This window comes from Acinonyx jubatus, chromosome D3 (genome assembly GCF_027475565.1).
Source record: "Acinonyx jubatus isolate Ajub_Pintada_27869175 chromosome D3, VMU_Ajub_asm_v1.0, whole genome shotgun sequence".
NCBI lineage: Eukaryota > Metazoa > Chordata > Mammalia > Carnivora > Felidae > Acinonyx > Acinonyx jubatus.
In genome coordinates, this window is record NC_069392.1 from 28,166,262 (window position 1) to 28,193,496 (window position 27,235).

At 43.0% G+C, this 27,235-nt stretch overlaps 1 protein-coding gene across 2 annotated transcripts in view; it reads right to left on the reverse strand.

Annotated features, from left to right (window-relative positions):
* The window catches only part of CLTCL1 (clathrin heavy chain like 1), a 101,270-nt gene that overhangs the window by 15,895 nt on the left and 58,140 nt on the right, over positions 1–27,235 (reverse strand). For both annotated transcript variants that reach the window (XM_027049742.2, XM_027049743.2), the window contains exons 15-23: positions 26,269–26,394; positions 25,588–25,730; positions 24,975–25,209; positions 22,861–22,983; positions 19,870–20,015; positions 9,639–9,822; positions 7,319–7,511; positions 6,588–6,745; positions 447–611 (exon numbers count right to left, since the gene is read on the reverse strand). In XM_027049742.2, the coding sequence (XP_026905543.1) occupies positions 447–611; positions 6,588–6,745; positions 7,319–7,511; positions 9,639–9,822; positions 19,870–20,015; positions 22,861–22,983; positions 24,975–25,209; positions 25,588–25,730; positions 26,269–26,394 (1,473 nt within the window). The remainder of the gene's footprint in view (positions 1–446; positions 612–6,587; positions 6,746–7,318; positions 7,512–9,638; positions 9,823–19,869; positions 20,016–22,860; positions 22,984–24,974; positions 25,210–25,587; positions 25,731–26,268; positions 26,395–27,235) is intronic.

A 27,235-nucleotide genomic window follows, 5' to 3' on the forward strand; every position in this document is an offset into this window, starting at 1 on the left:
GCTAAATCTTTTGCACTTCTCTTTACAAACATTTTTCTACTCTCAGAGGATTCTGATATCATCAGAGAGCTCGCTATAAGACAACATGCCCTACCAATTTACTACAAGAGACCAAAATGCCAACTTACGTTGATTATACCACTAATAAGGTCATACGATTTTAAAAAATATTTTAAATTATGATATGACTTCTCATACTGATAATTCCATGCTATTAAGACAACTTCTGGGAGATGATTGGTCGAACACAGGGTTCTCTAGGGCCTTTGCCTCAACCACAAATGCTAGCTTATGAGGGTCTCTGAGCCTTCCTGAAGACTCAGAATCCTGCCTGGACAAGGCAGGCATCCAGACACATCCCAGCTGGCACAAGGGTGTGGAGGAAGGAAGGATAAGGCAGGAAGGCCCGGGAGACTAGTGGTCTCCTGGAGACTTCCTATGCTTACCTCCTTCCACGTCCGGGTGCTGTTGGCTTTGCGGCTGCTGTCCACGGCTGCCTGATACTCTCCAAGGTGGACCAGGGTGGAAGCCAGGCGGGCAAAGTTAGAAACACTGCTGTAGAGCAGCTTGGCAGCCTCATACATTCCCTCCTCGTAACAGCGGTCTCCAACCTATGAACAACCGAGTAGCTTTCTGAGCCCTTCTTAAATGGTAAGATTCTCTAGAGTTGGTTTAAAGTTTCTAAGTGACAGGGGTGTTCTCAAAGAACACGGGTGTTCTGTTTTCAAAGAAGATGAGTATCTTTCTGATTACACATCAGCCTGGGCCACCACAGAACTTCTGAAGAAGGAAGTGTGCCACTGAGCCTGTGGTCTCCACCTACCTGCTCCTGTGTATACTGGCTGTCATCTCCCACATCTGTACCCCAGTAGGCCTGGCCTCAGAGCTGTGCTCCTTGCTGCTTCAAGGCCAGTCCCCTCCTCCCCACTAACAGCTGCCCACCAGAGAATAGCCTGCCAGGGATCACACACCAGCCCTCGTTCTTGCTGTCATCCACAGATCTCCCTCATTTCGAGACAGCTTTAGCTTTCTTTGACTACCTCTGCTCTGAGGACCTGTGTTCCTCATGGCAACAGGGGGTTACTATCAGGTGCCACCCCTGGGAAGCCTAGCACAAGAACCCATTCTCTGCCTGCCACCTCCCTTCCTTTCCAGCTTACCGCCTCCAGCACCCCACCACTCCCATCTATACCCTGCCAACTCTCCTCCCAGCTTGCCAGCTGTTGGCAAGCCATGTGACTCTCCCCTCACTCCCTTGGTTATACTTGGCTTTGCTCACTCAGTCAAACCCCAGTCCTATTCAGAGTGGTTCTCTGTCAACTCCACACCTGGGACTGCAGAGCTAAATTCAAACAACTGAACCCCAAAGTGCTGCCCAGGCTCTCTTCAATTTATGACAGTGATCCCAGAGGAGCTCCCAACACTAGCAATTCTCAACCCAGGTACTTACTCCTTGTACACCATTTCCTATCTCCCCTCCCCAAATCCAGCAGCTCAAGCTGAGTGCCTGGCTTCCCAGCCCGTGAGGAGACAGACACAACCAGAAGAACCCTTCCATAAGCACTAGGACTGAGCCTTTCCCCTAGCTGCATCTGTGGCCCTCACCTGGCCACCAAATCCAACTCCATTGTGCACATGACCCCAGCCCCTCTCCTCTGTAAGCCCTGGCAGAGATTTCTCCCTCTGTACTAAATCACTCCTACAAGCTTAAGGAATCACTGTTGTTTTCCCCAGCTCCAAACCAAACCAACCAATCTTCACTGAGATCTGAGTCCAGCTATCAGCTACCATTCTGCTTCTACTCTTTCCTTCTGAGCCACATTTCTTAGAAGAGATGTTTCTTAAGAGTTGTTCCCAGTTTCATTCTGTCCTCTTGGGCTTCTGCAATTAGGCTCTTGCCGACTCCCTAACAGGGTCACCGCTGCTGCATCTCCAGCTCAGGATGCACAGCATCTGGCTTACCCATCACTCTCCCTGACAGACCCCTACTTGCTTCCCTGTACAACCCCTTGCTTTTGTGTCCCCATTCCCAGCCACTTTCCAGCTCAATTTTTCCCTGTTGGGGTGCCTGGTCTCAGGCCTCAGCCTCTCCCCACTGCACAGTGTCAACTGCACACTGAAGGCTGCTACATTTATAGCTCTTGTCCCAAATTCTCCTTGGAAATTGTACTCCTGTACCCAGTTGGACAGATGCCCATGGAAGCCGAGATCGAACTTGTCTGCATGAGTCCTGACTGCCCCCAAGGCAGGCTCCTACATGGCCCCCACCTCAGTAGGCACAAGTCCATCTGTCCAGGACTGTCTTATGCCCCACATGGCATAGTTGCCTCACTCCCCCTTCTCACTCACACTCCACCAGCAACCCAAGCTTACCACCAGCTCTCTGTCACTCACCTTAACTCATTTCTCTGAGTGGCCATTGATTCTGGCCTGGGCTACTGAACAGCCTCTTATCTCTCTCACTGCTTTTGCCTCTGTGCTTCAGTCTGTTTTCAGGACAGCAACCAGAGGAGTTCTATTAACCCTTAAGACCAGATCATGGTCTCCTCTGCTCAGAGTCCTCTGGTCTCACCCAGAGTGGAATCCAGAATCCTGCTGGTGGCCCACAAGTCCCGATGCGCCGTGCCAAAAAAACCACCTCTCCCCTCTTTGGCTTGAACTGTGAGCCCGTGTTTGACTGTACTGCCTCAGTCACCTGGACTACCTCTGCTCCTGCAACACACGCAAACACGCCTCAAGAACGGCACCTGCACAGGCCGTTCTCTCTGCACTCAGGCCTCCTCCCCCAGAGGGATGCAGACTCAAGAATTCACCTGCAGGACACCTTCCTAGCCACCTGTCTAGAAGGGCACCGCCCACCTTACCACATCACCTGTTTTACACTGCCCCACCTCCCTGCTGCACTTTTCTTCTAAACACATACCATTTAACACATCACAAATTTCTCAAATGGATCTTAAGATCCACAAAGGGAGAAATCTGACTACTATTGTCACACCTGCATCCACAGTCCCTACCCTGGCATATGGCAGATGCTCAAGAAAAGTTTGTTGAATGGATGGATTAATGAAGTATTGTGTCAAAGTTTACGATCCTTTAAGACTGTTGTTACTACCAATTTATAGACAATCCAGGGAAAATGAGTTAATTGACATCATGGGAATGTAGTCAGCAGAAGCCAGACTGTGGGAAACATAAAAACAGGTGGTGGGCTGGATCTGGCTGAAGTGTACTGAGCCCACCTTGGAGGACTGTGGAAGGCAGGGAACAGGGCCTTAGGGCCGCCATGTTCAGAGGCGAAGAACAAAAAAAGCCATCTGGGCTTCCCAGTCTGGCCAGCTTCCAGTGGGAAATACCTTCTGTGTGACCCAGGGCAGCATCTCTGGCTATGATATATAATAGGCTCACTAGCCAGGAGAATTCTATTATGAATTCAGAGGAAGATTCTGGACAAGGTTTCATTTTTCCTTTTTTTTTTATGAATATAATTTATTGTCAAATTGGCTTCCATACAACACCCAGTGCTCATCCCAACAAGTGCCCTCCTCAATGTCCATCAGCCATTTTCCCTCTCCCCAAATCCCTCATCCACCCATCCACACCACTCTCTGTATTTAATAGTCTCCTGTGGTTTGCCTCCCTCCCTTTCTGTTTGTATTTATTTTTTTCCCCTTCCCTTCCCCCATGGTTTTCTGTTCAGTTTCTCAAGATCCACATATCAGTGAAAACATATGATATCTATCCTTCTCTGACTGACTTATTTCACTCAGCATAATACCCTCCAGTTCCATCCATGTTGCTGGGGACAAGGTATCATTTTCTAATACCTTTATTAATTTTCTGATCATAAAGGTAATTATAAAAGTTATGGTCACCGATTAAAACAAGACTTGGCAAACACAGGCAAGTGAAAGGAAATGGAATAGTACTGCCCAATCTGTAACCCTGAGTTCTTCACTATCACCACCTGGGACATTTTTCTAGGCAGGTAGATACATTCATCATATTGTACATGCAGGATTTCACTCAGCTGGAAGTACTTTGAAAGGTTTTTCTATCACAAACAAGGCTCTAAATACTTGTAATGGCTGTATTATATTCCATTGGTGGATGTTGTTTACTTATTTTCTTTTTTTGGACACTGGCTTTTAATTAATAGTATAAATCATGCTGCAATAATTAAGTATTTATATGTAAGGCTCTGTGGGCCTTTTCTTCTTTCTTCGGATTTATTTTTACATCTAGACCTATGAGGCCCATGATTAGGAATATACATATATTTAAAACTTTTATGCATTAGATGAACTGATACTTTCCTTTGTGCTTTCTTTCACTGCTTATATTCTTTTTTTTTTTCTTAATTTTTTTTTTTAACATTTATTTATTTTTGAGACAGCATGAACGGGGGAGGGGCAGAGAGAGAGGGAGACACAGAATCGGAAGCAGGCTCCAGGCTCTGGGCCATCAGCCCAGAGCCTGACGCGGGGCTCGAACTCACGGACCGCAAGATTGTGACCTGAGCTGAAGTCGGACGCTCAACCGACTGAGCCACCCAGGCGCCCCCCACTGCTTATATTCTTAAAAATTCCTTCCTTACACAAAGATTCAAATAAATATTTAAAACTTTTTTTAAGGAAGAACTTTGCAACTTTTTTTTTTAACATTTTTATTTATTTTTGAGACAGAGAGACAGAGCATGAGTCAGGGAGGGACAGAGAGAGAGAGAGGGAGAGGGAGACACAGAATCCAAAGCAGGCTCCAGGCTCTGAGCTGTCAGCACAGACCTTGATGTGGAGCTCGAACCCACAAACCGTGAGATCATGACCTGAGCTGAAGTTGGATGCCTAACCGACTGAGCCACCCAGGTGCCCCAAAACTTCTCAACTTTTACCTTTCATCTGGAATTTTAATTATAAAATTACATGATGAACTTTCAAGCCCTTTTAAAACCCCAACCTAGGGGCGCCTGGGTGGCTCAGTCGGTTAAGCGGCCGACTTCGGCTCAGGTCATGATCTCATGGTCCGTGAGTTCGAGCCCCGCGTCAGGCTCTGTGCTAATAGCTCAAAGCCTGGAGCCTGTTTCAGATTCTGTGTCTCCCTCTCTCTGACCCTCCCCCGTTCATGCTCTGTCTCAAAAATAAATAAATGTTAAAAAAAAATTTTTTTTTAAATAAAACCCCAACCTAATTTCCAGTTAATTGGTTCTTACTCTGAATTAAAGAATCAAAAGTCCACTTTTGTGTTATTTCAGTAAAGTGTGTGTTTTCTTTTAAGAGGGGTTAGAATACATTCCATTATCCCTTCATCTCTATCACTTTTTCTAGGGGTAACACTTTACCTGAGGAAATAGCAGACTTTACAGTTCTTTAGATCTTTTTTTTATTTAACATTTTTCCTTAAGTTTAAACATTTTTGTGTTATTCATTTTTTTTAAAGTTTATTTATTTTGAAAGAGAGACAGAAAGGGAGAGAGAAAGGACGAGTAGGGAAGGGGCAGAGACAGAAGGAGAGAGAATCCCAAGCAGGTTCTCTGCTGCTCTCACAAACCATGAAATCGTGACCTGAGCTGAAATCAAGAGTCAGATGCTTAACCGACTGAGCCACCCAGGCTCCCTGATGTTACTCCTACTTTAAAAAATATTTTTGGGGTGCTTGGGGGATTGCTTAGTCAGTTAAGCATCGGACTTCAGCTCAGGTCATGATTTCAAGGTTTGTGGGTTTGAGCCCCGTCGGGCTCTGTGCTGACACCTCAGCAGTCCTGACACTGCTTTGGATCCTGCATCTCCCTCTCTCTCTGCCCCTCCCTTGCTCATGCTCTATCTCAAAAAAATAAACATTAAAAAAAATTTTTTTTTTAATTTTTTTTTAAGTTTATTTAGTTTTGAGACAGAGAGAGACAGAGCATGAACGGGGGAGGGTCAGAGAGAGAGGGAGACACAGAATCGGAAGCAGGCTCCAGGCTCTGAGCCATCAGCCCAGAGCCCGACGCGGGGCTTGAACCCACGGACCGCGAGATCGTGACCTGAGCCGAAGTCGGACGCTTAACCGACTGAGCCACCCAGGTGCCCCTAAAAAAATTTTTTTAAATATCTTTGGGGTGCCTGCGTGGCTCAGTTGGTTAAATGGCCAACTTTCGTTCAGGTCATGATCTCACGGTTTGTGAATTCGACCCCCACATCAGGCTCTGCACTGTCAGTGCCTGATTGGGATTCTCCCTCTCTGCCCCTCCCTGACTTGTGCTCTCTCTCTCTCTTAAAATAAATAGACTTTAAAAAATATTTTTCCCATTATGTTATTTGATAATTGCTGACATATGGAAAAGCTATTAATTTCCAACATATCTGTTTTACCTGGCCAATTGCTCAGTTCAATTTGCTCTCCAGCAATAATAGCTAGAACACTGGCACATAGTCCTGACACTTTCTTCTCTAGGAGAATCATTCTGATGTGCACAGCCAGTGGCCTTAACTCCCATACCAGTGACAGTAATAAAGGATTTAATTCACTGTGTGGCATATTTGAGCCACTCTAGGGAGAAATCCCTGAACCTATGTGCAGCAGTTCATGGTCCCCACAGCATGACCTACCTGTTGGATGTGGGCATTGTTGGGTCCATTAATACAATCTTCTAACTCAGACAGGCGACCAGTTTTAGCCAGGGCAAAAATAAGTTCAGTCTCTATATAGGATTCACGGCCCTTTTTCCTGGCCATCTGTAGGAATTTCACCAGATCTTCCCAATTGTCTAAAGACAGAAAACAAAAATAGGTTAATTCAGAGCTGCTAAATTTAAACAGGAGGCTCAATTCATCCCATTCTGTCCTCAGCTAAGACGTGTAAACATCTTTGTTTGCCTGATAAGTAGAACTCCATCTCAGGTGGGAGAAACAGAAAGGGCAGAACCACATGGGGGCTGACCCTGAGGATGGGAACTTCCATTTCACCAAGTAAAGACCTCACCAGGAAACAGGATGCTTATTCCAGCCCCTGGAGAAGTGAGCACCACAGTCAACTGGAAAGGCCAGAAGAAGCTCTGGGTCTAAGTTTCTGACCTTAAGATTACCACGATAATGCTATCCATTGTGCTTAAACTGTCTAGTCAACCAAAGAGCTAGTATCTAGTTAACATTCAACTGAAGAGCTAGTGTCATAAACAGAATTTAACAGTTATTTCAGGTTCTTTCAAAAAATTTTCATTCAGCAGTGTCTCCAGTATCTCTAGATGTATAATATGTGCAGATTCCTGGGAGGGTGACATCCTTGTCTTGCCAGGCTTCACACCAGTGAGAAGCAGAGCCCTGGGGAGAGGTTAACTTACTGCTCCTACTGGCTGCCTGAACGACTTCCAAGTAAGAGGAAGGGTCGTCAGCTCTGATGTAGGAGTCGATGGCTTCCTTCACCAAGTCTTTCTGGAGCTGGGCGCAGGCCAGCTGACTCCACACAGCAGGTTCATTGCATCTCTCCGCAAACTCGTATGCTCGGTCTAGGTTTCCAATGTGCTCAATCAGGACCTAGGGGTTACACAAGAGGGTTCTCGTTCTCCACAACACACAGTCAGCTCCATGGAGCAGATGGATTTTTGTTCAGTTCTACATTTTGCCTAAAGCTGCATGAGACCATTTCAATTCAGTCCAAAGCAACTGGGCATTAAGTATTTCTTAGATGATGAATGGAGGAAAAGGACAAGATCTATTATATAGGAGGAATATGCCATGCAGAGAAGAGACACTCCAACAAAAAGGCATAAAGAAATGGACAGCCAAGCTAAGCTTTTTGGGCCAGGAAGAGGACATGGAAGTTGCCTCCTGATCCTGGTAAGATAGTACAATGGGGCATATAGGGTGGAAAAAGGCTCAAAGAGCTACTATAGGGAGTGAGATAGCTCATCAGGCAGAAAACAGGCTTCAAAAATGAACTATTGGGACCTCATTAAGATAAAAATCTTCTGCAGAGCAAAGGAAACAATCAACAAAACTAAAAGGCAACTGGCCCAATGAGAGAAGATATTTGCAAATGACATATCAGATAAAGGGGTAGTATCCAAAATCTATAAATAACTTATCAAACTCAACACCCAAAAAACAATTCAGTGAAGAAACGGGTAAAAGATATGAATAGATACCTTTCCAAAGAAGATATCCAGATGGCTAACAGACATGTGAAAAGATGCTCAACATCACTCATCAACAGAGAAATACAAATCAAAACCACGATGAGAGACCACTTCACACCATCAGAATGGCTAAAATTAACAACTCAGGCAATGACAGATGTTGGCAAGGATGCAGAGAAAGAGATAACCTTTTGTACTGCTGGTGGGAATGCAAACTGGTGCAGTCACCCTGGAGAAAAGTACGGAAGTTCCTCAAAATATTAAAAATAGAACTACCCTACAACCCACCAATTGCACCACTAGGTATTTATCCAAGGGATACAGGTATGCTGTTTCAAAGGGGCACATGCACCCCAATGTTTATAGCAGCACTACTGACAATAGCCAAAGTAGGGAAAGAGACCAAATGTCCATTGACTGATGAATGAATAAAGAAGTTGTGGTATACACATACATACAATGGAATATTACTTGGTGATCAAAAAAAATGAAATCTTGCCATTTGCAACAGCGTGTGTAAAGCTAGAGTATATTATGCTAAGTGAAATAAGTCAGAGAAAGACAAGTATCATATGATTTTACTCATATGGAATTTAAGATACAAAACAGATGAACAAAAGGGAAGGGAAGCAAAAATAATATAAAAACAGAGAGGGAGACAGACTGTAAGATTCTTAAATACAGAAAACAAACTGAGGGTTGCTGGTAGGGTGTTGGGTGGGCACAAGGCTAAAGGGGTGAGGGGCATTAAGAAGGACACTTGTTGGGATGAACACGGGTTGTTACATGTAAGTGATGAACCACTAAATTCTATTCCTGAAATTATTATTACACTATATGTTAACTAACTTGCACTTAAATGAAAAAACAAACAAACAAGAGAACACAGGCTTGAAGGACAGTCTGGAGGGCTGGGGTACAGCAGTTGCTCCTCCCCACCCCATATAGTTTTGATCTCACAGCAAGGCCACAGACCATGTATGAACCAAAAAGGGGGGCTTATAGATCTGAGATTTCATAAGGAGATACAGAAAAATGGTAAGGGAAGAGGCAAGGACATAGAGAATTTTGGTAAGACAGCAACTAAAGTGATCTGTCCTGTGGTTTACAATCCATTTGGAAATAAAACCAGAAAAGGCCAACAGACTGGGAGGAAAGGGAGGAGGGTTAAGGGAAGGGCTCTTGGTGGGGTTGAAAACGGGCAGGAGGGCTGGCAGGACTGCTCTAGGGAGTTGAGGCAGCAGAGGGTGAAGGACTGCAGCAGTCACGTGTGAGGGCCCCTGACAATCAGAACACCTCAGTCACCAGTGCTGACCACACAACCTTGCATCAGGTACCCAAGTCTAGGGGAATGACCAGGAAGCGGGGATAACTGCCAGACAGCAGGAGCACCTAACAGAGAAGAAGCCAACAGGCTGGGCAGATGGGTTACTGTTGAGGAGCAGAAAAGAGCACAAGAATCTGAGAGACATATCGGACAACCAGAAGGCACTAGAGTTTAACATGAAAGCACTCAGCAGCTCACCTGGATTGCTGATGCATTCACATCAAACTTGCGAAAGATGGTGAAGGCCTCCTCATACAGTGCGCTACTAACGGCGATGTTCGCAATGTCTGGGGCATCGTAGTTGTCCAGGCGGCTGATGTATTCCATGACCCGCGTGCGGTCTGCCTTGATGGCAGTCAGGATCAGCAAATTCTGGAGATTCCTGAGAAGGGGTGGTCAGCACAGTATCACAGGAATGAAAGCTGTACACAACACTCTTTCGAAGGTTGACCAGCCCAAGACCTCCAATTTAAAAATATTTAAGGGGTGTCTGTGTGGCTCAGTTGGTTAAGTGTCCGACTTCAGCTCAGGTCATGATCTTGCAATTTGTGAGTTTGAGCCTCGTGTCAGGCTCTGGACAGCTCAGAGCCTGGAGCCTCCTTCGAATTCTGTGTCTCCCTCTCTCTCTGCTCCTCCCCCATTCACACTCTGTCTCTGTTTCTCAAAAATGAATACATGTTAAAAATAAATTTAAAAAAATATTTAAAATACACACACATTATTGGTGAATAGATACAATAGAATATTTATGAAGTATATGTGGTCCAAAGTCTTGAGAGAGCACCAGCTAGGAGAAATCAGAGCACCCCAATCACTGGAGGGCAGCTGTGGGTTCTCTAGGAGCTGCCTCTGCTCCCACTTCACAGATGCCTATTTTCCTGAACTGTGCCGCTATTAGTTCTTTGTGGTTCTTTATAGTTCTACCATATAAATTGTGTATATAAACAATATAGGTGGTTTTTCATGTTTTTGAACTTTAATCATACTAAATACATTCTTATAAAACTTGTTTTCTTTTGCCTTATTAAAAAATGTGGGAAAAAATGAATGTAATGCATATTAAGAATCATAAAAAGAAAAATAGCATGATCATCATTAATTGATTCAGAAAAAGCATGTGACAAAATCCAACACCCAGTAATGATAAAGACTCTCAGCAAACTAGAAATATAAGGAAACTTCTTCAATCTGATGAAGGCCATCTATAAAATATCCACAGCTCTCAATAGTGAGAGACCAAATGCTTCCCCCTAGGATCAGGAAGAAGACAAGGATATCCACTCTCCCCTCTTTTATTCAACATTCTACTGGAGGCTCTAGTCAAGGCAGTTTGGCAAGCAAAATAAATAAAAAGCATCTAGATTAGAAAGGAAGAAATACAACTGTCCCTATTTGCAGGCAACATGATTGATAGAAAATTCCAAGGAATCTATAAAGAAAAAAAATTCTAGGACAAATAAGTAAGCTTAGCAACATATCAGGATACAAGGTTAACCATTAAATTAATTGGGGTTCTATATACCAGCAATGTACAACTGTAAACAAAAAAAAAAACCCTGTACCTATTTACAATAGCTCCCAAAGCATGAAATATTTAGGTATAAATCTAATAAAACATGTACATGATCTAGATACTAAAAAATATAAAATGCTGATGAGAAAAGTTAAAGATCTAATGGAGAGACATACTGTATTCACACTAAACATAGTAAAAATAGCAACTGTCCATCCCCAAACTGGTCTACAGATCTCATGCAATTCCAATAAAAATTCCAGGAGGTTTCCCTGTCAATAACAGACAAGGCTAATTCTGAATTTTGAACAAGAATAAAGTTGGGTCTTTGACAAAGCAGGAAAGAATATCCAACGGAAAAAAGACAGTCTTTTCAACAAATGGTGTTGGGAAAACTGGATGGCAACATGCAGAAGAATGAAACCGGACCACTTTCTTATGCTGTACATAAAAACAAATTCAAAATGGATGAAAGACCTAAATGTGAGACAGGAAACCATCAAAATCTTAGAGGAGAATACAGGCAGCAACCTCTTTGACCTCGGCTAGAGCAACTTATTACTAGACATATCACTGAAGGCAAGGGAAACAAAAGCAAACATGAACTATTGGGACTTTATCAAGTTAAAAAGCTTCTGCACAGTGAAGGAAACAATCAACAAAACTAAAAGGCAGCCTACAAAATGGGAGGAGATATCAGGAAGTGACATATCTGATAAAAGGTTAGTATTCAAAATCTATAAAGAATTCATCAAACTCAACACCCAAAAAACAAATAACCCAGTTAAAAAAATGGGCAGAAGACATGAATAGACACCTTTCTAAAGAAGACATCCAGATGGCTAACAGACACATGAAAAGATGCTCAACATCACTCATCAACAGGGAAACACAAATTAAAACCACAATGAGACACTACTTTACACCTGTCAGAATGGCTAAAATTAACAACACAGGAAACAACGGGTGTTGGCAAGGATGTAGAAAAAGGGGAACCCTCTTGCACTGTTGGTGAGAATGCAAACTGGTGCAGGCACTCTGGAGAATAGCATGGAGGTTCTTCAAGAAACTAAAAATATAATTACATTATGATCTAGCAATTATACCAGTTGGTATGTACCCAAAGGATACAAAAATACACATTCAAAAGGGGTACATGCACCCCAATGTTTATAGCAGTATTATCAACAATAGCCAAACTAGCAGATGTGGAGTGATGGGCATTGAGGAGGGGCACCTGTTGGGAGGAGCCCTGGGTGTTGTATGGAAACCAATTTGACAATAAAATTGATAAAAAAAAACAAAAAACAAAACAAGAGCCAAACTAGGAAGAGAGCCCAAATGTCCACTGACTGATGAATGGATAAAGAAGATGTACTATGTGTGTGTGTGTATGCGTATATCTTTTATATACACATGCGTGTGCGCGTGCGTGCGCACATACACACACACACACACACACACAGGAATATTACTCAGACATCAAAAAGAATGAAATCTTGCTACTTGCAATGATATGGATGGAGCTAGAATGTATTATGCTAAGTGAAATAAGTGAATCAGAGAAAGACAAATACCATATGATTTCACTCATGTGGAATCAAAGAAACAAAACAGATGAACGTATGGCAAGTGGGGGGAAAAGAGAAGAGAGGGAAACCACAAGAGACTCTTAATGATAGAGAACAAACTATGGGTTGATGGAGGGAGGTTGGTGGGAGATAGGCTAGAAGGGTGATGGGTACTAAGGAGGGCACCTGGTGTGAGGAGCACTGGGTTTTATATGTAAGTGATGAATCACTGAATTATACTCCTGAAACCAATACTGCACTGTATGTTAACTAAAATTTAAATTAAAAAAAAGAATAAAGTTGGAGGAATCACACTACACGGCCAAGTGATTTTTGGCAAAGATGCAAAAGGAATTCAATGCAGAAAGGACCCAACAAATAATGCTGGAATGACTGGATATCCACATGTAAAAAAATGAACCTCAAGCTTAACTTCATACATTGTTGGATGCTGGACCATAGATTTAAAGGTAAAATGTAAAACTATAAAACTTTTAGAAGGAATCCAGAATCTTTGACCTAGGATTAGGCACAGAGTTCTAAACACCAAAACACAATCCATAAGAGAAAAGTTTATGACGTGGACTTGATCAAAATGAAAACTTTTAATCTGCAAATGGTGCTATTAGGAGAATAAAAAGACAAGCTCCACACTGGAAAATATACTTGCAAATCCCATATAAAACAAAGGGCTTGAATTCAGACTGTTTAAAGAACAAAACTTGGGCGCCTGGGTGGCTCAGTCGGTTGAGCAGCCGACTTCAGCTCAGGTCACGATCTCGTGGTCCGTGAGTTCGAGCCCCGCGTCAGGCTCTGTGCTGACAGCTCAGAGCCTGAGCCTGCTTTGGATTCTGTTTCCCTCTCTCTCCCTGCCCCTTCCCTGCTTACACTCTGTCTCTCTTGAAAATAAATAAACATTAAAAAAAATAAAGAACAAAATTTAACACTGAAAAACCAAATAACCCAAATAAAAAAGAGGTGAAAGATTTAGAGACTCTTCACCAAAGAGGATATATGGATGGCAGGTAAGCACAAGAAAAGTTGTTTAACATCATTACCCATCAGGGAAATGCAAATTAAAACCACAATGACATCCTGCTATACACTTATTAGAATGGCTAAAATTAAAAATACCATTAATACCAAGTGGTAGTGAAGATGTAGAGCAACTAGGATTCTTTCACACTGCTGGTAGGAATGCAAAATGGTACAGCCACTCTGGAAAACAAAGTTTAGCAGCTTCTTAAACAGTTAAACATACATATAACAAATGGTTCAGCAACTGCTAGGTATGTTCAAACAAAAATCTGGTCACAAACGTTTATAGCAGCTATATTCATAGGCACCCCAAACTGAAAGCAATCCAAATGTCCTTTGATCTGCATATCCAAGCAGATATGCAAACTGTTGTACACTCATACAACAAAGCACTATTCAGCAATAAAAGAGAACAAACTATTGATGCACACAACAACTTGGATAAATCTCAAAGGTGTGAAAGAAGCCAGGTCTCAAAAGATTACACAGTATGTGATACCTTTTACATGACATTCTTGGAAAGGCAAAACTAGAATGATAGTGATAAATGACAGATGGTGACTGTCAGGGGTACAGGAGCTACAAATGTAAAGGGCAGCTTGCACAAGTCAGTTTCACAGAGTCAGGGAACTGTTCTGTACCCCAACTATGGTGGTTACTTACATGAATCTAGGCATGTGTGAAATTCCTAGTACTGTACATCCTCACAAAAGGCCAATTTTACTGTATAATAATTAAAAAGAAGGGGGGAAGAAGGGAAAAAAAGTATTAAAAATTAGGTCCAAGATTCACCCATGCTGTTGGATAAGCATTAATTTCCACTGTGACAAGGTACTCCACTGTACGACAGTACCACAGCCCTTTTACTGATGGGTGTCTGGACTGCTCTGAGATCTTTGCTACTGGAAACTGTGCTGTTTTGTGCATTCTTGCATATGTCTCCTGATACATGTGAGCTGAGTTTCTTCAGGGTTCAGAACCAGGAGTGGAAACACCTTCTAACACGTACTGCTTTCCAAGAGGAACAAAACATTCCCAACAGGGCATATAAGAGGCCCAGCTGCTCAACATTCTCATCAAGGCTGATTAGGAGAGCTAGATCCCCACTGCTCTGCAGGAGGAAAGGGGCAGTACACAGCGGCCAGACTGTGCTTCCTTGATGATTGATGAGGCTGCAGTCCTGCCTTAGACTCACGGGGCTATCTCTCCTCTTGCTGAAGGACCATTCAAGTGCTTTGCTGAGTTTTCTATCAGGTTATCAGGAGTTTTTCTTTTACTGTATGTTCTCCATGCTAGTTTCTGTTGGTTCTGTATGTTGCAAATGTCATCTCTGCTTGTAGCTTCCCTTTTTCTCATCTTAGTATGATAAAGTTCTTAAGTTTAACATAGTCCTATTTTGCAAGTTTTTCACAAATGGTCTATATATTTTTGCAACTGACTTAAGCATTCACAAATATATTATTCTTTTAAACGTAAACTCTAAAAACATTATAGTTTTAACTTTTATATTTAAATCTTTACAGAGTATAGGATAGGGGTCCAATTTTAACTTTCACCCACATGGGTAATCAATTGTCCCAACATTATTTACTGAAAGGTCTATTACTTCCATCTGCACAGCCAGATGTTACAAGTTAAGTTTTTTACATATGTGTGGGCATATTTTAGGGTTCTTTGCTCTACTGTTATGGTCCGTTTTTCTATTCCTTGCACAAACCACCACGTCTTAATTTAATTTTATAATTATTCTAGATCAGAGTAAGTACCTTGTCATCCCAAAACCTACTCTCACATCTTGGGTGATCTATTATTTGTGTTAGCAGCATCTTCACTATTCTTGGCCTTTTATCTTTTTGATTTAAAATTTATTCTTTTTGAAAAATTTTAAATGTTATTTATTTAATTTTGAGAGGGAGAGTGAGAGACAAAGAGAGAGAGAGAGGAAGGGGCAGAGAGAGAAGGAGATAGAGAATTCCAAGCAGGCTCCGCACTGTCAACACAGAGCCTGATACAGGGCTCAAACTCAGGAAACGCGAGGTCATGAACTGAGCTGAAACCAAGAGTTGGATGCTTAACTGACTGAGCCATCCAGGCACCCCTGATTTAAAATTTAAAATCTTCCTGTCAAGTTTCATAAGTAAACAAATAGAGTGTTTTAGGGTATTGCAATGAATTTGAGTGATGTGGGTAAAACTAATGTCTTTCAAGATGATGTGATCATTCATGAATTTACATCAAGTTGTTTATAATGGTTGAGTGGACAGATTGTAGAAGTTTGCTCTTTCATTTATTTGTCTTCTGATTTTCTTTAGTAACCATGTCTACTTGTTGAATATATGTAAATTCATTCCAGTAAGCTTATAATTCATATTTTTATTTTATTTTTAATTTTTAATTTTTTGATTTTTTAAAAAATCTTTTTTTAATGTTTATTTATTTTTGAGAGACAGAGACAGAGACAGAGCACAAACAGGGAGGGGCAGAGAGAGAGGGAGACACAGAGCTCAGGCTCCAGGCTCTGAGCTGTCAGCGCAGAGCCTGACACGGGGCTCGAACCCATGAACCATGAGATCATGACCTAAGCCAAAGTCAGACGCTTAACCCACTGAGCCACCCAGGCGCTCCAATAATTCACATTTAGAAAAAAGTTTATTTATTTGAGAGAGAGAACGAGCAGGGGAGGGACAGAGAGAGAGGGGGACAGAGGATACAAAGCAGCTTCTATGCTAACAGCAGAAAGCCCAATGCATGGCTCAAACTCGAGCCATGTGAGATTATGACCTGGGCAAAAATTAGATGCTTTAACCAACTGAGTCACCCAGGTGCCCCAAGCTTATAATTCACATTAACTGTCACTAGTTATATTGTTTTTATTTACTTTAAGAAATATATTTAGTATTGTCTTTATACTTTTTAAAAAACAATTTTTTTAACGTTTATTTATTATTGAGAGACAGAGAAAGAGCACGAGTGGGGGAGGGGCAGAGAAAGAGGGAGACACAGAATCTGAAGCAGGCTCCAGGCTCTGAGCTGTCGGCACAGAGCCTGACACGGGGCTCGGACTCACAAACTGCGAGATCATGACCTGAGCTGAAGTTGGACGCTTAACCGACTGAGCCACCCGGGTGCCCCTATACTTTTTAATACACTCATTTTTTATATATACTTAAAAAAACCTTTTTTTCAAGTTCATTTATTTTGAAAGAGAGACCAAGCAGGGTAGAGACAGAGAGAAAGATGGGAGAGAGAATCCCAAGCAGGCTCCACACTGCCAGAGCAGAGCCCTGACCTGAGCCGAAATCAAGAGTTGGATGATTAACCAACTGAGCCACCCAGGAACCCCTTATGTATACTTCTTAATATACTTATTTTTTAAAAAAGCTTGGCCCCTCAACGCAGGGCCCAAACTCACAATCCTGAGATCAAGACCTGAGCTGAGATCAAGAGTCAGATGCTTAATGACTGAGCTATCCAGTCACCCCTCGTATATTCATCTTTTAAGCTAATTGTTCTATTAATTACCTGGAGAGGTATGTTAAGATCTCCCCATATGGTGAATTTGCCTGGGTCTTCTTGCAGATTTGTCACTTTTTGCCTGACATATTTTGAAGCTCTATTATTAGGTATATACAAGTTCAGAATTATCTTTCTGGTGAACTGAGTATTTCATCATTCTATACAGTAGTCCCCCACATCTGTGGGTAATACATTCTAAGATCCCCCCGTAGGGGTTTGAAACCACAAACAGTACCAAATCCTATTTTTTGTTATTTTTTCCTGCACATACATACCTATGATAAACTTTATTTTTTTTTCATTAAAAAAATTTTTTTTAATGTTTATTTATTATTGAGAAACACAGAGATGAGCAGGGGAGGGGGCAGAGAAAGGGGGAGACACAGAATCCGAAGCAGGCTCCAGGCTCTGAGCTGTCAGCACAGAGCACAACGCAGGGCTCGAACCCACAAACTGTGAGATCATGACCTGAACCGAAGTCGGTCACCTAATCAACTGAGCTACCCAGGTGCCCCTGATAAACTTTATTTTATAAACCCCAGGCACACTAAGAGATTAACAACAATAACTAATAATAACATAGAACAATTATATCATAAATGAAAGTTAGTGAATGCGGTTTCTCGCTCTCAAAATATCTTATTGTACTGGATTCAGCCTTCATCTTGTGATGAAGTAAGATGATAAAATGCCTAGGTGATGAGATGAAGTGAGGTGAATGATGTAGGCATTGTGACACAGTGTTAAGCTACTACTCTACTTCTGACACACTGTCTGCTTTCAGAGGGACCATGGTTAACCATGATCACTGAAACCATAGGACGTGACATCACAGGTAAGTGGGGGACTACTGTACTGGCTCTTTTTACTTCAACAATGGTTTTTACCTTAAAGTCTATTTTGTATGATACAAATAAAGACCTTATAGTATATACATATAAACATAAAATGTCATAGTATATTAACATACAATGTCAGTATAATACCAGAATTTTTAGGTTTGCATTTGCCTACCTTTATTTTTTTATCTCCAACTTCTCATTAACCTTATGTTATACACTCTGAGCCATATCATCCCATATCCTTTGGCTTCTACTGAAGCTGCTCAGAAGTCTGCTAATTCATATTTCTTTATAGGTAATCTATCTTCTCTCTGGGTGCTTAAAAAAGTTTTTGTTTTTGTTTTTGTTTTTTGATGTCCCACAGTTTTGCTATAATGTGTGTAACGGTGGTTTTAAAAAATTAATCCTCCTAGGGTGCCTGGGTGGCTCAGTTGGTCGAGCTTCCGACTCTTGGTTTCAGCTCAGGTCAAGATCTTGCAGTTCATGGATTTGAGCCACACACTAGGCTCTGTGCTGACAGCATGGAGCCTGCTTGGGATTCTCTCTCTCCCTACCTCTCTGCCCCTACCCTGCTCACACACTCTCTCTCAAAACAATAACTTTAAAAAAAAACCCTTAAAAAAATTAATCCTCCTTGGGATTTGCTGGTCTCCTGAATTTGAGAACTAAACTATCAGTTCTGTTAAAATCTCCATCATTTTCCCTCCAAACAGTGTCTCATTCCCTGTTCTCTCTGAGGCTCTGATTAGGTCTTTCTTGAACCTGTGCACCTCTTAAACTCTTTCACATTTTCCATCTGTGTGTCTTGGCTACATTCTTACAATTTCTTCACATCTATCTTTCCATTCATTTATTCTCTAATGCCACTAAACCCATTTAGAGTTTACTTCAAATCCAACTATGTAAATTTATTTTTATTTATCAAAGTTATCTGGCATTTCAAAAAATCTTCTTGATATTGTTTTTGGTACTTAAACACATTACATTCAATTTTATATTCTGTGCCTGATAATTCCAATACCCATAGTCCCTTTAGGCAGATCTGAGTCTACCCTGTTTTATTGCTAGTTCTTACTAATAGAACCTTGTTTCCTTATGCATTTTGTCAATATTTTTACTATTAGCTCATTATTTCTTGGAATGTTATCTCAGAATTCTCTGAAGCCTTGCTACAAGGCAGGCTCTTCTTCCTCCTTTTTTTTTTTTTAATGTTTACTTATTTTTGAGAGAGAGAGAGAGAGAGCATGAGCAGAGGAGGGACAGAGAAAGAGGGAGACACAGAATCCAAAGCAGGCTCCAGGCTCTGAGCCGTCAGCACAGAGCCCTACGCAGGGCTTGAACTCACGAACTGTGAGATCATGACCTGAGCCGAACTTGGACGCTTAACCAACTGAGCCGTCCAGACACCCCTGATAATGAATTTTAAAGTGGAGATAAATGCTGGATGTGACCATACTGAAGCACATTTTATTACTTCCAAGGTGTCTGTCCTTGCTGTTGTTTCTGCCTAGAATGTTCTTCCTACCCAAGCTCCTACTCATCATACTTCTACATTACATCTCCAGCAATCTTCCCTAATACATGCCCAGATTTAATTTTCTTGACATTTGCTTTCAAACTTTTGTTCATGATTTCAAGAGTTTAACATACTTGGGACATAGTAGCCCCTAATGAATATTAGTTCCCTTTCTTGGCAGTGAGGTTAAAGAACAATGCAGGCCAGAGCAGCAAGAGGAAGGACAGTGTCCTGGAAAAAGCAGGATTTAGGTTGGGTTAGAAGATACAGGTAGGTCTGAAGATACAGAACACAGTGAGAAGACTGGCTACATGTCTGAGGAGCAGCCAATAAGGCTGGGCAGATAAGGTGAGACAAAACTGTAATGAAAAGTGAACATCAGGCAGGTGCTTGAATCTGACTGAGTTAGCAGCTACCCTCAGCATACCCTCACCTGTGCTCACTAAAGACTGAGTTATCCAGAACAATCTTCTCCAGCAGCTCAATCAGTTCATTAGGCAGATCAGCTGTCATGAAGGCCTTGACAGTGACTGAGACCTCTTCAGGATCCTGTGTTTCTGACAATGCTGTCTGTACCACCTGGTTTTAAAAATCATTTGAAAGAACTTGGTTAGTTAAGTCAATTCAAGACTATCCTTGAAGTTAAACAGAAGAGAAGGATACCTCCATGGTAGTCTGAAACAGACATAGGAGAACATAGGAGATTTCTCAAGGCAAAAAGAGAAGGTTGTCTAAAGGCATTAGTTTCAGGGATTCTGTTTGCTTTATTTTGACAATTAGTTTTTCTCTAATTGGGGTTAGACTCATCTCTGCCCCAATGACCATACTGTAAATTTACTCCAAAGCCAGTAAGAGTGCACTAAATAGGTAGCTGAAATGCATGTTTGCTTTCATCTTTGTTTGTTTGTTTGTTTTTTGGTCACTGTTCATAGCAAAATGGCTTCCATTTCTGTAATGAAGACACCACTCTTTTTTTTTAAATGTACTTTTTTTTTCTTTTTTAAATGTTTGTTTATTTTTGAGAGGGAGAGAGTGCAAACGAGGGAGGGGCAGAGAGAGGGGGACAGAGAGCGAGAAGCAGACTCTGCACTGACAGCAGTGAGCCCTACGAAGGGCTTGAATTCCCAAACCACAGGATCATAGCCTCCTAAGTCTGATGCTCAACTGACTGAGCCATGAGCCACCCAGGCACCCGTGAAGACACCATTCTAATGAAGGTCTTGCTAGCCTAGAGCACCACACTGCTGAGGTCCAGCCCACTTCCAGGCATGAAGTAGAATGTACCCTGCACTACAGAGCCCTCAGAAACACGCCCTTAGAGAAAGACTGACAAAAGCCTGGCCATACACCCCTCATCCAATTATGGGTGTCTCACCTACAAGAAAACTCACAACTGGGGGAAAAGACGTTTCTTTCTTTCTTTTTTTTCCTTTTAATGTTTATTTATTTATTTTGAGGGAGAGAGAGCATGAGCAGGGGAAGGGCAGAGAGAGGGGGTGAAAGAATCCTAAGCAGGCTCCGCGCTCTTAGCACAGAGCCCGATGTGGGGCTCCAACTCATGAATGATGAGATCATGACCTGAGCTGAAATCTAGTCAGACGCTTAAATGACTGAGCCACCAAGGTGCCCTGAAAAGACATTTTTCTAAAAAGTACACTTCCCAAATAACAGCAGGCTAGATGGCCAGCTTGTTCTCCTTGTGTTTTGTGCCAGGGGCCTTTGGTGACTTCGGGATCAGTTTTGCCAAGTTTCTGGTGTTCATCAGGGGTAGGAAATAGCAATGCATTAATGAGAGAGAACAGACAGCTCAGAGAAGGTATGACATAGCTAATATGACATCTCTGGCCACAAACTTTCACCCTGCAAACAGGAGGGCTGCAATGGAACCAGAATCAAAGTCAGCCCAGTTCACCTTGCAAGTGGCCACTGTATACTAAATGGCACCATAAAATACAAAAGTTCTTCTGAGGAGTTTATAACAATCCTAACAGTTATGCAGAGGAGTTTGAGAAAAGGGGCTATCAGAGAGATAATTAAAAGGGTATACTTGAGGGAAAGGAGAAGTGTGACAGCACACAGAATTCATCCAGAGTAGGAAGTACCATTTCCTGCCATCATGGTATCTGCCCATTCTTAAAAACCTTAAGAGTACTTTAAATACACACTGGTTGTTTTAAGGGAAAAAATATATTTCTACCACCTATTTGAGTCAACAGGATGCCTAACCTAAGTTACCTCAGGAAGTTGCTTTTTCTAAGTAAACTTTCCATAATAAGCTTCTACTACAGACCAAAAAGCAGTCTGCCACTGCCATCATGTGGTCCCTCTAATTAGAGAGGCACAGTAGGTGAATGCCTCCAGGAGGCGGCTGTGAATATTCAGTCACAGCAGATATAATGAGAGCACCAGCAGCTTCACAGACATAGGGAGACCAAAAGGTACCTGCTGGCTTCAGTTCAGTGCAGTGTTAAAGCTGCTCATCCCTGTGCCAATGCAACATGACCTACAAGACATGCCAGGTCAACACCTGGAGAAACACCTGTTGTCTGTGAATTTGTAGATCTCTAGCAGAATCTAAGCCTACTCTGTCCCAGGCCCTTTGCTGCTCAATGTCTTTGTCAAGTCTCAATGAATCTGAGAGATGGGTAAGTCCAAAGTTGATATAATAAGATCCAAAAGAACACAGGCTTCTATCCATCTAAAAGTGTTCCAAAATAAAGTTGATTAAGAAAAGGATAATGGCACAGACATGAGGAACAGTGGACAGAAAACAAGAAGGTGAATTCAGTGGAGATACAGGTGAAGCCCAACAAGTGCACCTAGTGGTTGGTAATGCATACAAAGGAGTTGGGGCACTTTAGCTGATCCACTCAGGACTGGAGCCCACTTGTTGGGGCCAGGATATTGTTCCTACTTTGATCTTAGCCCACTTCCAAATAGTGTGCCCAGCAGACGGTGAGGATGGTGAAGTACCATCTGCTACCCGAAGCTTCAGGAAGCCCAGTGAAGCCTGCCAGTCTGCACCCAGGAAGAGCCCTGGCCTTGGCATTGTGCCCCAGCTCCGAGAAGGTGCTGGATGGTCACAAGGGTGCAGGGGTTCCTCAACAAAGGCAGATCTAGCTGAGACAACCTTGAGAGCCACTTACCTTGTGTCAATGGGGACTGAGCTAAAAAAATACTAAGAATCCAGCATGCAGTCATGCCATTAGATATTCCTTTTACTGGGGTAGCACATTACCACTTTGGAGATCAGGGCCAACTCTACTCTAATCAATGAACAACTCCAGAGAAGATTCACAAGATTGTCTGGTCATGCATCTAAAGATGTTTCAGACATAACGTCACAACTAGTCACTTTGGCCACATGATAATGAGAAGGCAAAACACATGCATGCATATATACACTCCCATTTCCATTCCTCACCTGGTCAATCAGCTGTCGCCTGGAAGGGTTGGTCTCCTCAAGGACATGAGCCCAGAGCTCTGGATCTTTCCTGCGCACCAGGTAACGGGCCTCACTTTTGAACAGAGAATTCTCATTGCAAACCTGAAATGAGCATACTAGTGTGTGTAATGCAAACAGCCAACCAATGGACATTATGTGGGGGACCCACTCCAGTCAGTTCCCTCTGTCCCTGACACTTGTTTGGTGTCAGTTGGAACCCAAGCGAGTAATAGGACTTTGACACAGGATGAGCAGCATCCCAAAGGGGTGACAATGAACTCCTCAGAGCAATATGTTACCTCAAAACATGAGTTTCTCAGTTTACAACAACTTAAGAGTGGGTATGGGTGTGTGGCAGCTCCTCTCAACATCAACCTGTTGCCCTAAAGTGGTGCTGCCCAGAACTTTCTGAGACAATAAAAATGTTCTAGGTCTATGCTACGGAATGCAGTGTAGGAAAGAGAAACTAAGTTTTTAATTTTTAGCTAATTTAAATTTAAATAGTCACCATCTCTAAAGTGTTATCAGAATAGCCCAGAACTGGTATAAAACAGCATATATGCTACAGTATTTCAAGGCCTATAAACTTTCTTTTTTTATTTTTAGAGGGAGAGGGAGAGGGGGAGAGAGAGAGTGCACACATGCACAAGTTGGGGAGAGGGGTAGAGGGAGAGAGAGAATCCTAAGCAGACTCCACACTTAGCACAGAGCCTGACATGGGGCTTCATCTCACAACCCTGGGATCATGACCTGAGCCAAAATCATGAGTTGGATACTTAACCGACTGAGCCACTCAGGCATCCCAAGGCCTATAAACTTTAAAATATGCTTTCATTGATCGAACTTGAGACCCTTTTTTTAGTGCTCTAATACATCTCCAAGAAACCAAACACCCACTTGGACATTTCAATGTGTGGGACACTTGCTAAGGCCTGGTGGGAATCAGACTGGCTGGGTACCAGATGCCAGGCACAAGGCTAAGTACTGCGTGTGTGTCCACGAGCTGTTCACACATGCATGGCATGAGGCCAAGAGCAGGCCTACTCTGGCCTGCACTAAAATCTTACTTCTCCTTCTGACACATCAGACCTTAATGAACATTTTTTTTCTTGTCTGAATTTTGCCTTACTAAAAGGCGATGTCTACTGTGTATCACCAGATAGGACAGATGGGTGCAAAGATCCCTGAGAGGTCACTGAACTGAGCTTTAATAAAAAGGTGGTAAATTCAGCCAAAATGTGGCTTATGGTATCAAACTAAAGTCCCAACTTCACACAAACCTGCTCCCTCGAGGCAGGTGCTATGTCAACCCAGCCTGCCACTTGCATGGCCAGTGTCAAAAGCCAGAGCAGGATGAGAAACTGTTGCACTGCTCTTGAGTTTTGGCTCTGTATGCTTGACTCTCCTTCCCTGGTTGCTGAGTTTCTACCATGTTGTCAGATATTCTGAGATGCTCAGGGCAAACAGACCAACTGCCTATGGATCTTACAGTCAAACAAACATTGGGTACACCTACATGAGATTTCTGGAGTTTTAGGTCACTATTTGATACTTAACTAACTGAATACATGTAGATGCAAGCCAGGACTGAGGAAAGTAGACCTGGGGGGTTGTTCCAAAGAGGGGCCAGAAAGAGCTCTGAGGTTGGGAAGAGTTGGTGAGGGCACGTGTAAGAAGCTGCCCTAAAAAGAAGAGCAGGTAGTGCAAGGGCAAATGGGACAGAGGCATCCAGGATAGAAAGGCAAGAGGGGAGGCAGTCAGACTGGCAAGGACAGGGTTGCAGTTCACAGAGGACCTCCTGAGTCAGGCTAACAGGTTGAATTCTGCCCTCAGGACATTAGGTAACAAGGAGGACTGCAGCAGAAGGCTGACAGGTCAGACTCAGGGCCAGCCACACCTATAAGTACAATATACAAACAGGGCATAAGCAGGTAGCAAACAAGGCATCTGAATTAAAAAGAAACCAAGTTGTTCATGGAAATGTAACAAATGACCTGCAATTGTGGGGCTCAGAGGAAGCCCTCATGAGCCCCCACAGAGCCTGCATTTGAAGCCAGAGCAAAACCTGGCAGTTAAGTCTATCTGCTGCCTACCTTGATGAGCTCAAGGTCACACTGCCCCCGCTCATAGGCAACGCAGGCCAGATGTGGGTCCCGCTTCTCACAGTAGCGGCCCACCACGCGGCTGTCATAGTAAGCATTTTCTCTCAGGAAGCGCTCGGGGCTGTTGTTGCTGTCGATGTAGATCTTGGCAAGAGCATTGTGAGTGGCAGGCTCTTCACAGCCTTCGTGACTCCGGGACTCCAGCCAGGGAAGAAGCAGCTTTAGCCTTTGAAAGAAGGAAGAACACCTTAAGCGTCTCAAAACTAACATTCAAAACCTCCAGGGCAGACCCTGAACTGTGAAGGTTGCTTCTAGAAACAAACAAAAATCTCATTCCATTAACCTCAGGTTGTTCTAGGGACCAAAACAGACTTGAGTTCCAAACTGATTTCAATTGTTAAGTTTTTCCCAAAGATCTGCAATACCAATAGCAAGTAACTCACTACTGGATCTAAGATTTGTTACAAGAAAGACCAGCTACAGAGACAGTCAGTCTTGGGGCCTGGAGGCTAACTGAAAAGGGCTCTCAGGAAATTAGTCATAGGCTTAACCACAAACACTAGAACCCAGGGGCAAGAGAAGATACCGAGCTAGGATCCCTTACCTGTTTCTTTTTTCTACTTCAGCCACCAGCTCATCAGTGGAGAACTGTCCTCTCACCACCATGATTAAGTTTTTAATTACTTCCTCAGAACAATCCACATCAAGCAGCCCTCCAACCACAGCAGGGATCCGGCTAGGGTTGACCTAGAATGGTCAAGGTGGTGACTTCAGTGCTGCAGGCACAGGTCACTGATACAAGTCCCCAAAGATTTGGACAATGTGGCTGTCTGAAAGGGCTCCTGTGGTAGATGGAATGCAAACTGTGAAGCTCTAGTCCCTAATGTGACTGTATTGGAAGAATGGCCTGGAAGGAGATAATTATGGTTCAGTAAGGTCAAAACGGTAGGGCCCTAATCAGAGAAAAGGCCATATAAAAAACACAGTGAGAAGCTGGCCATTTGTAAGCCAAGGAGAGTGGTCTCATGAAGAACCAACCCAAGGTGGTAGGGTCAGCACCTTGATCTTGGATGTCTATATTCTAGAATTGTTAGCAATAAATATCTATTGCTTAAGCCACCCAGTCTGTGGTATTCTGCTATGGCAGCCCAAGCTTAGATACCACCAGTCTCAGATACATTCAGGGGTCAGAGGCAGCCTCTCAGGTATAGACTATTACCAGCAACCAAGGCACAAAGGCAGCCGGGTGTCACCTGGGAGCCAGCAGTGATGGTCTCAGCAGTACCTTCTGAATGTAGATTTCGATGTACTTCTGCAGGTTGTTGCGGTATAAGTACAGGACGAGGTCATGTACAAAGTCAAACCGATCACACACGATGATGAGAGGAAGCTGGTCTGTGAGCTTCGCCTCCTGTGTAATGGAAACACAGAACAAGGCAGGCAGTGAAGACCCCACAGAGCTAGATTGCAGGGACCATGAATCAGCACAGAGATGGCACTGCTTCTGTTAGCAGAGTGGCCCCAAGGAGACTCAAGGGTGAGACTTTGTTCTAGACATGCTGTTGTTTTAAGGTACATGTATTTGCTTTTGGGGATAAGGTGTTTGTCTTGGGAAACAAGTAACAGAAAGACAGTACTATTTGGTTAAAGAAGAAAAGAGCTCTGCTAAATTTGGCAATAACATTCCAAATTAGTCCAAAAGCCATTATGTTTTGGGTTAAGACAAGCAGCTCACTCATTATGTATAAATCTGACCCAGACCAGGCACCAGAAAGAGGACCACTTTTGAGAACACTTGCCGGTAGGGCTGCCTTTCTGGACAAGCTGCCATACTCTATGGAACATCGGCTGCCTGTGCAGGGCGCTGCTGCCTACCCTGCAGTCCACCACAATAATGCCTCCCCTCATTTGGCCATACCTACATGACACTTCTCAGGTTCTCTTGCACCCTTGCAGTTCTGGGCGTGGCCATGTGTTTCCTCCAGTGGAATGAGAATTGAAATGGCACATGCCACCTGCAGCCTCACCCATAAAAACCACCTATGCCAGGGGCGCCTGGGTGGCTCACTCAGTTGAGCATCGGACTTCGGCTCAGGTCATGATCTCACGGTCTGTGAGTTCAAGCCCCGCGTCTGGCTGTGCTGACAGCTCCGAGCCTGGAGCCTGCTTTGGATTCTGTGTTTCCCTCTCTCTCTGACCCTCCCCCATTCGTGCTCTGTCTCTCTCTGTCTCAAAAATAAACATTAAAAACA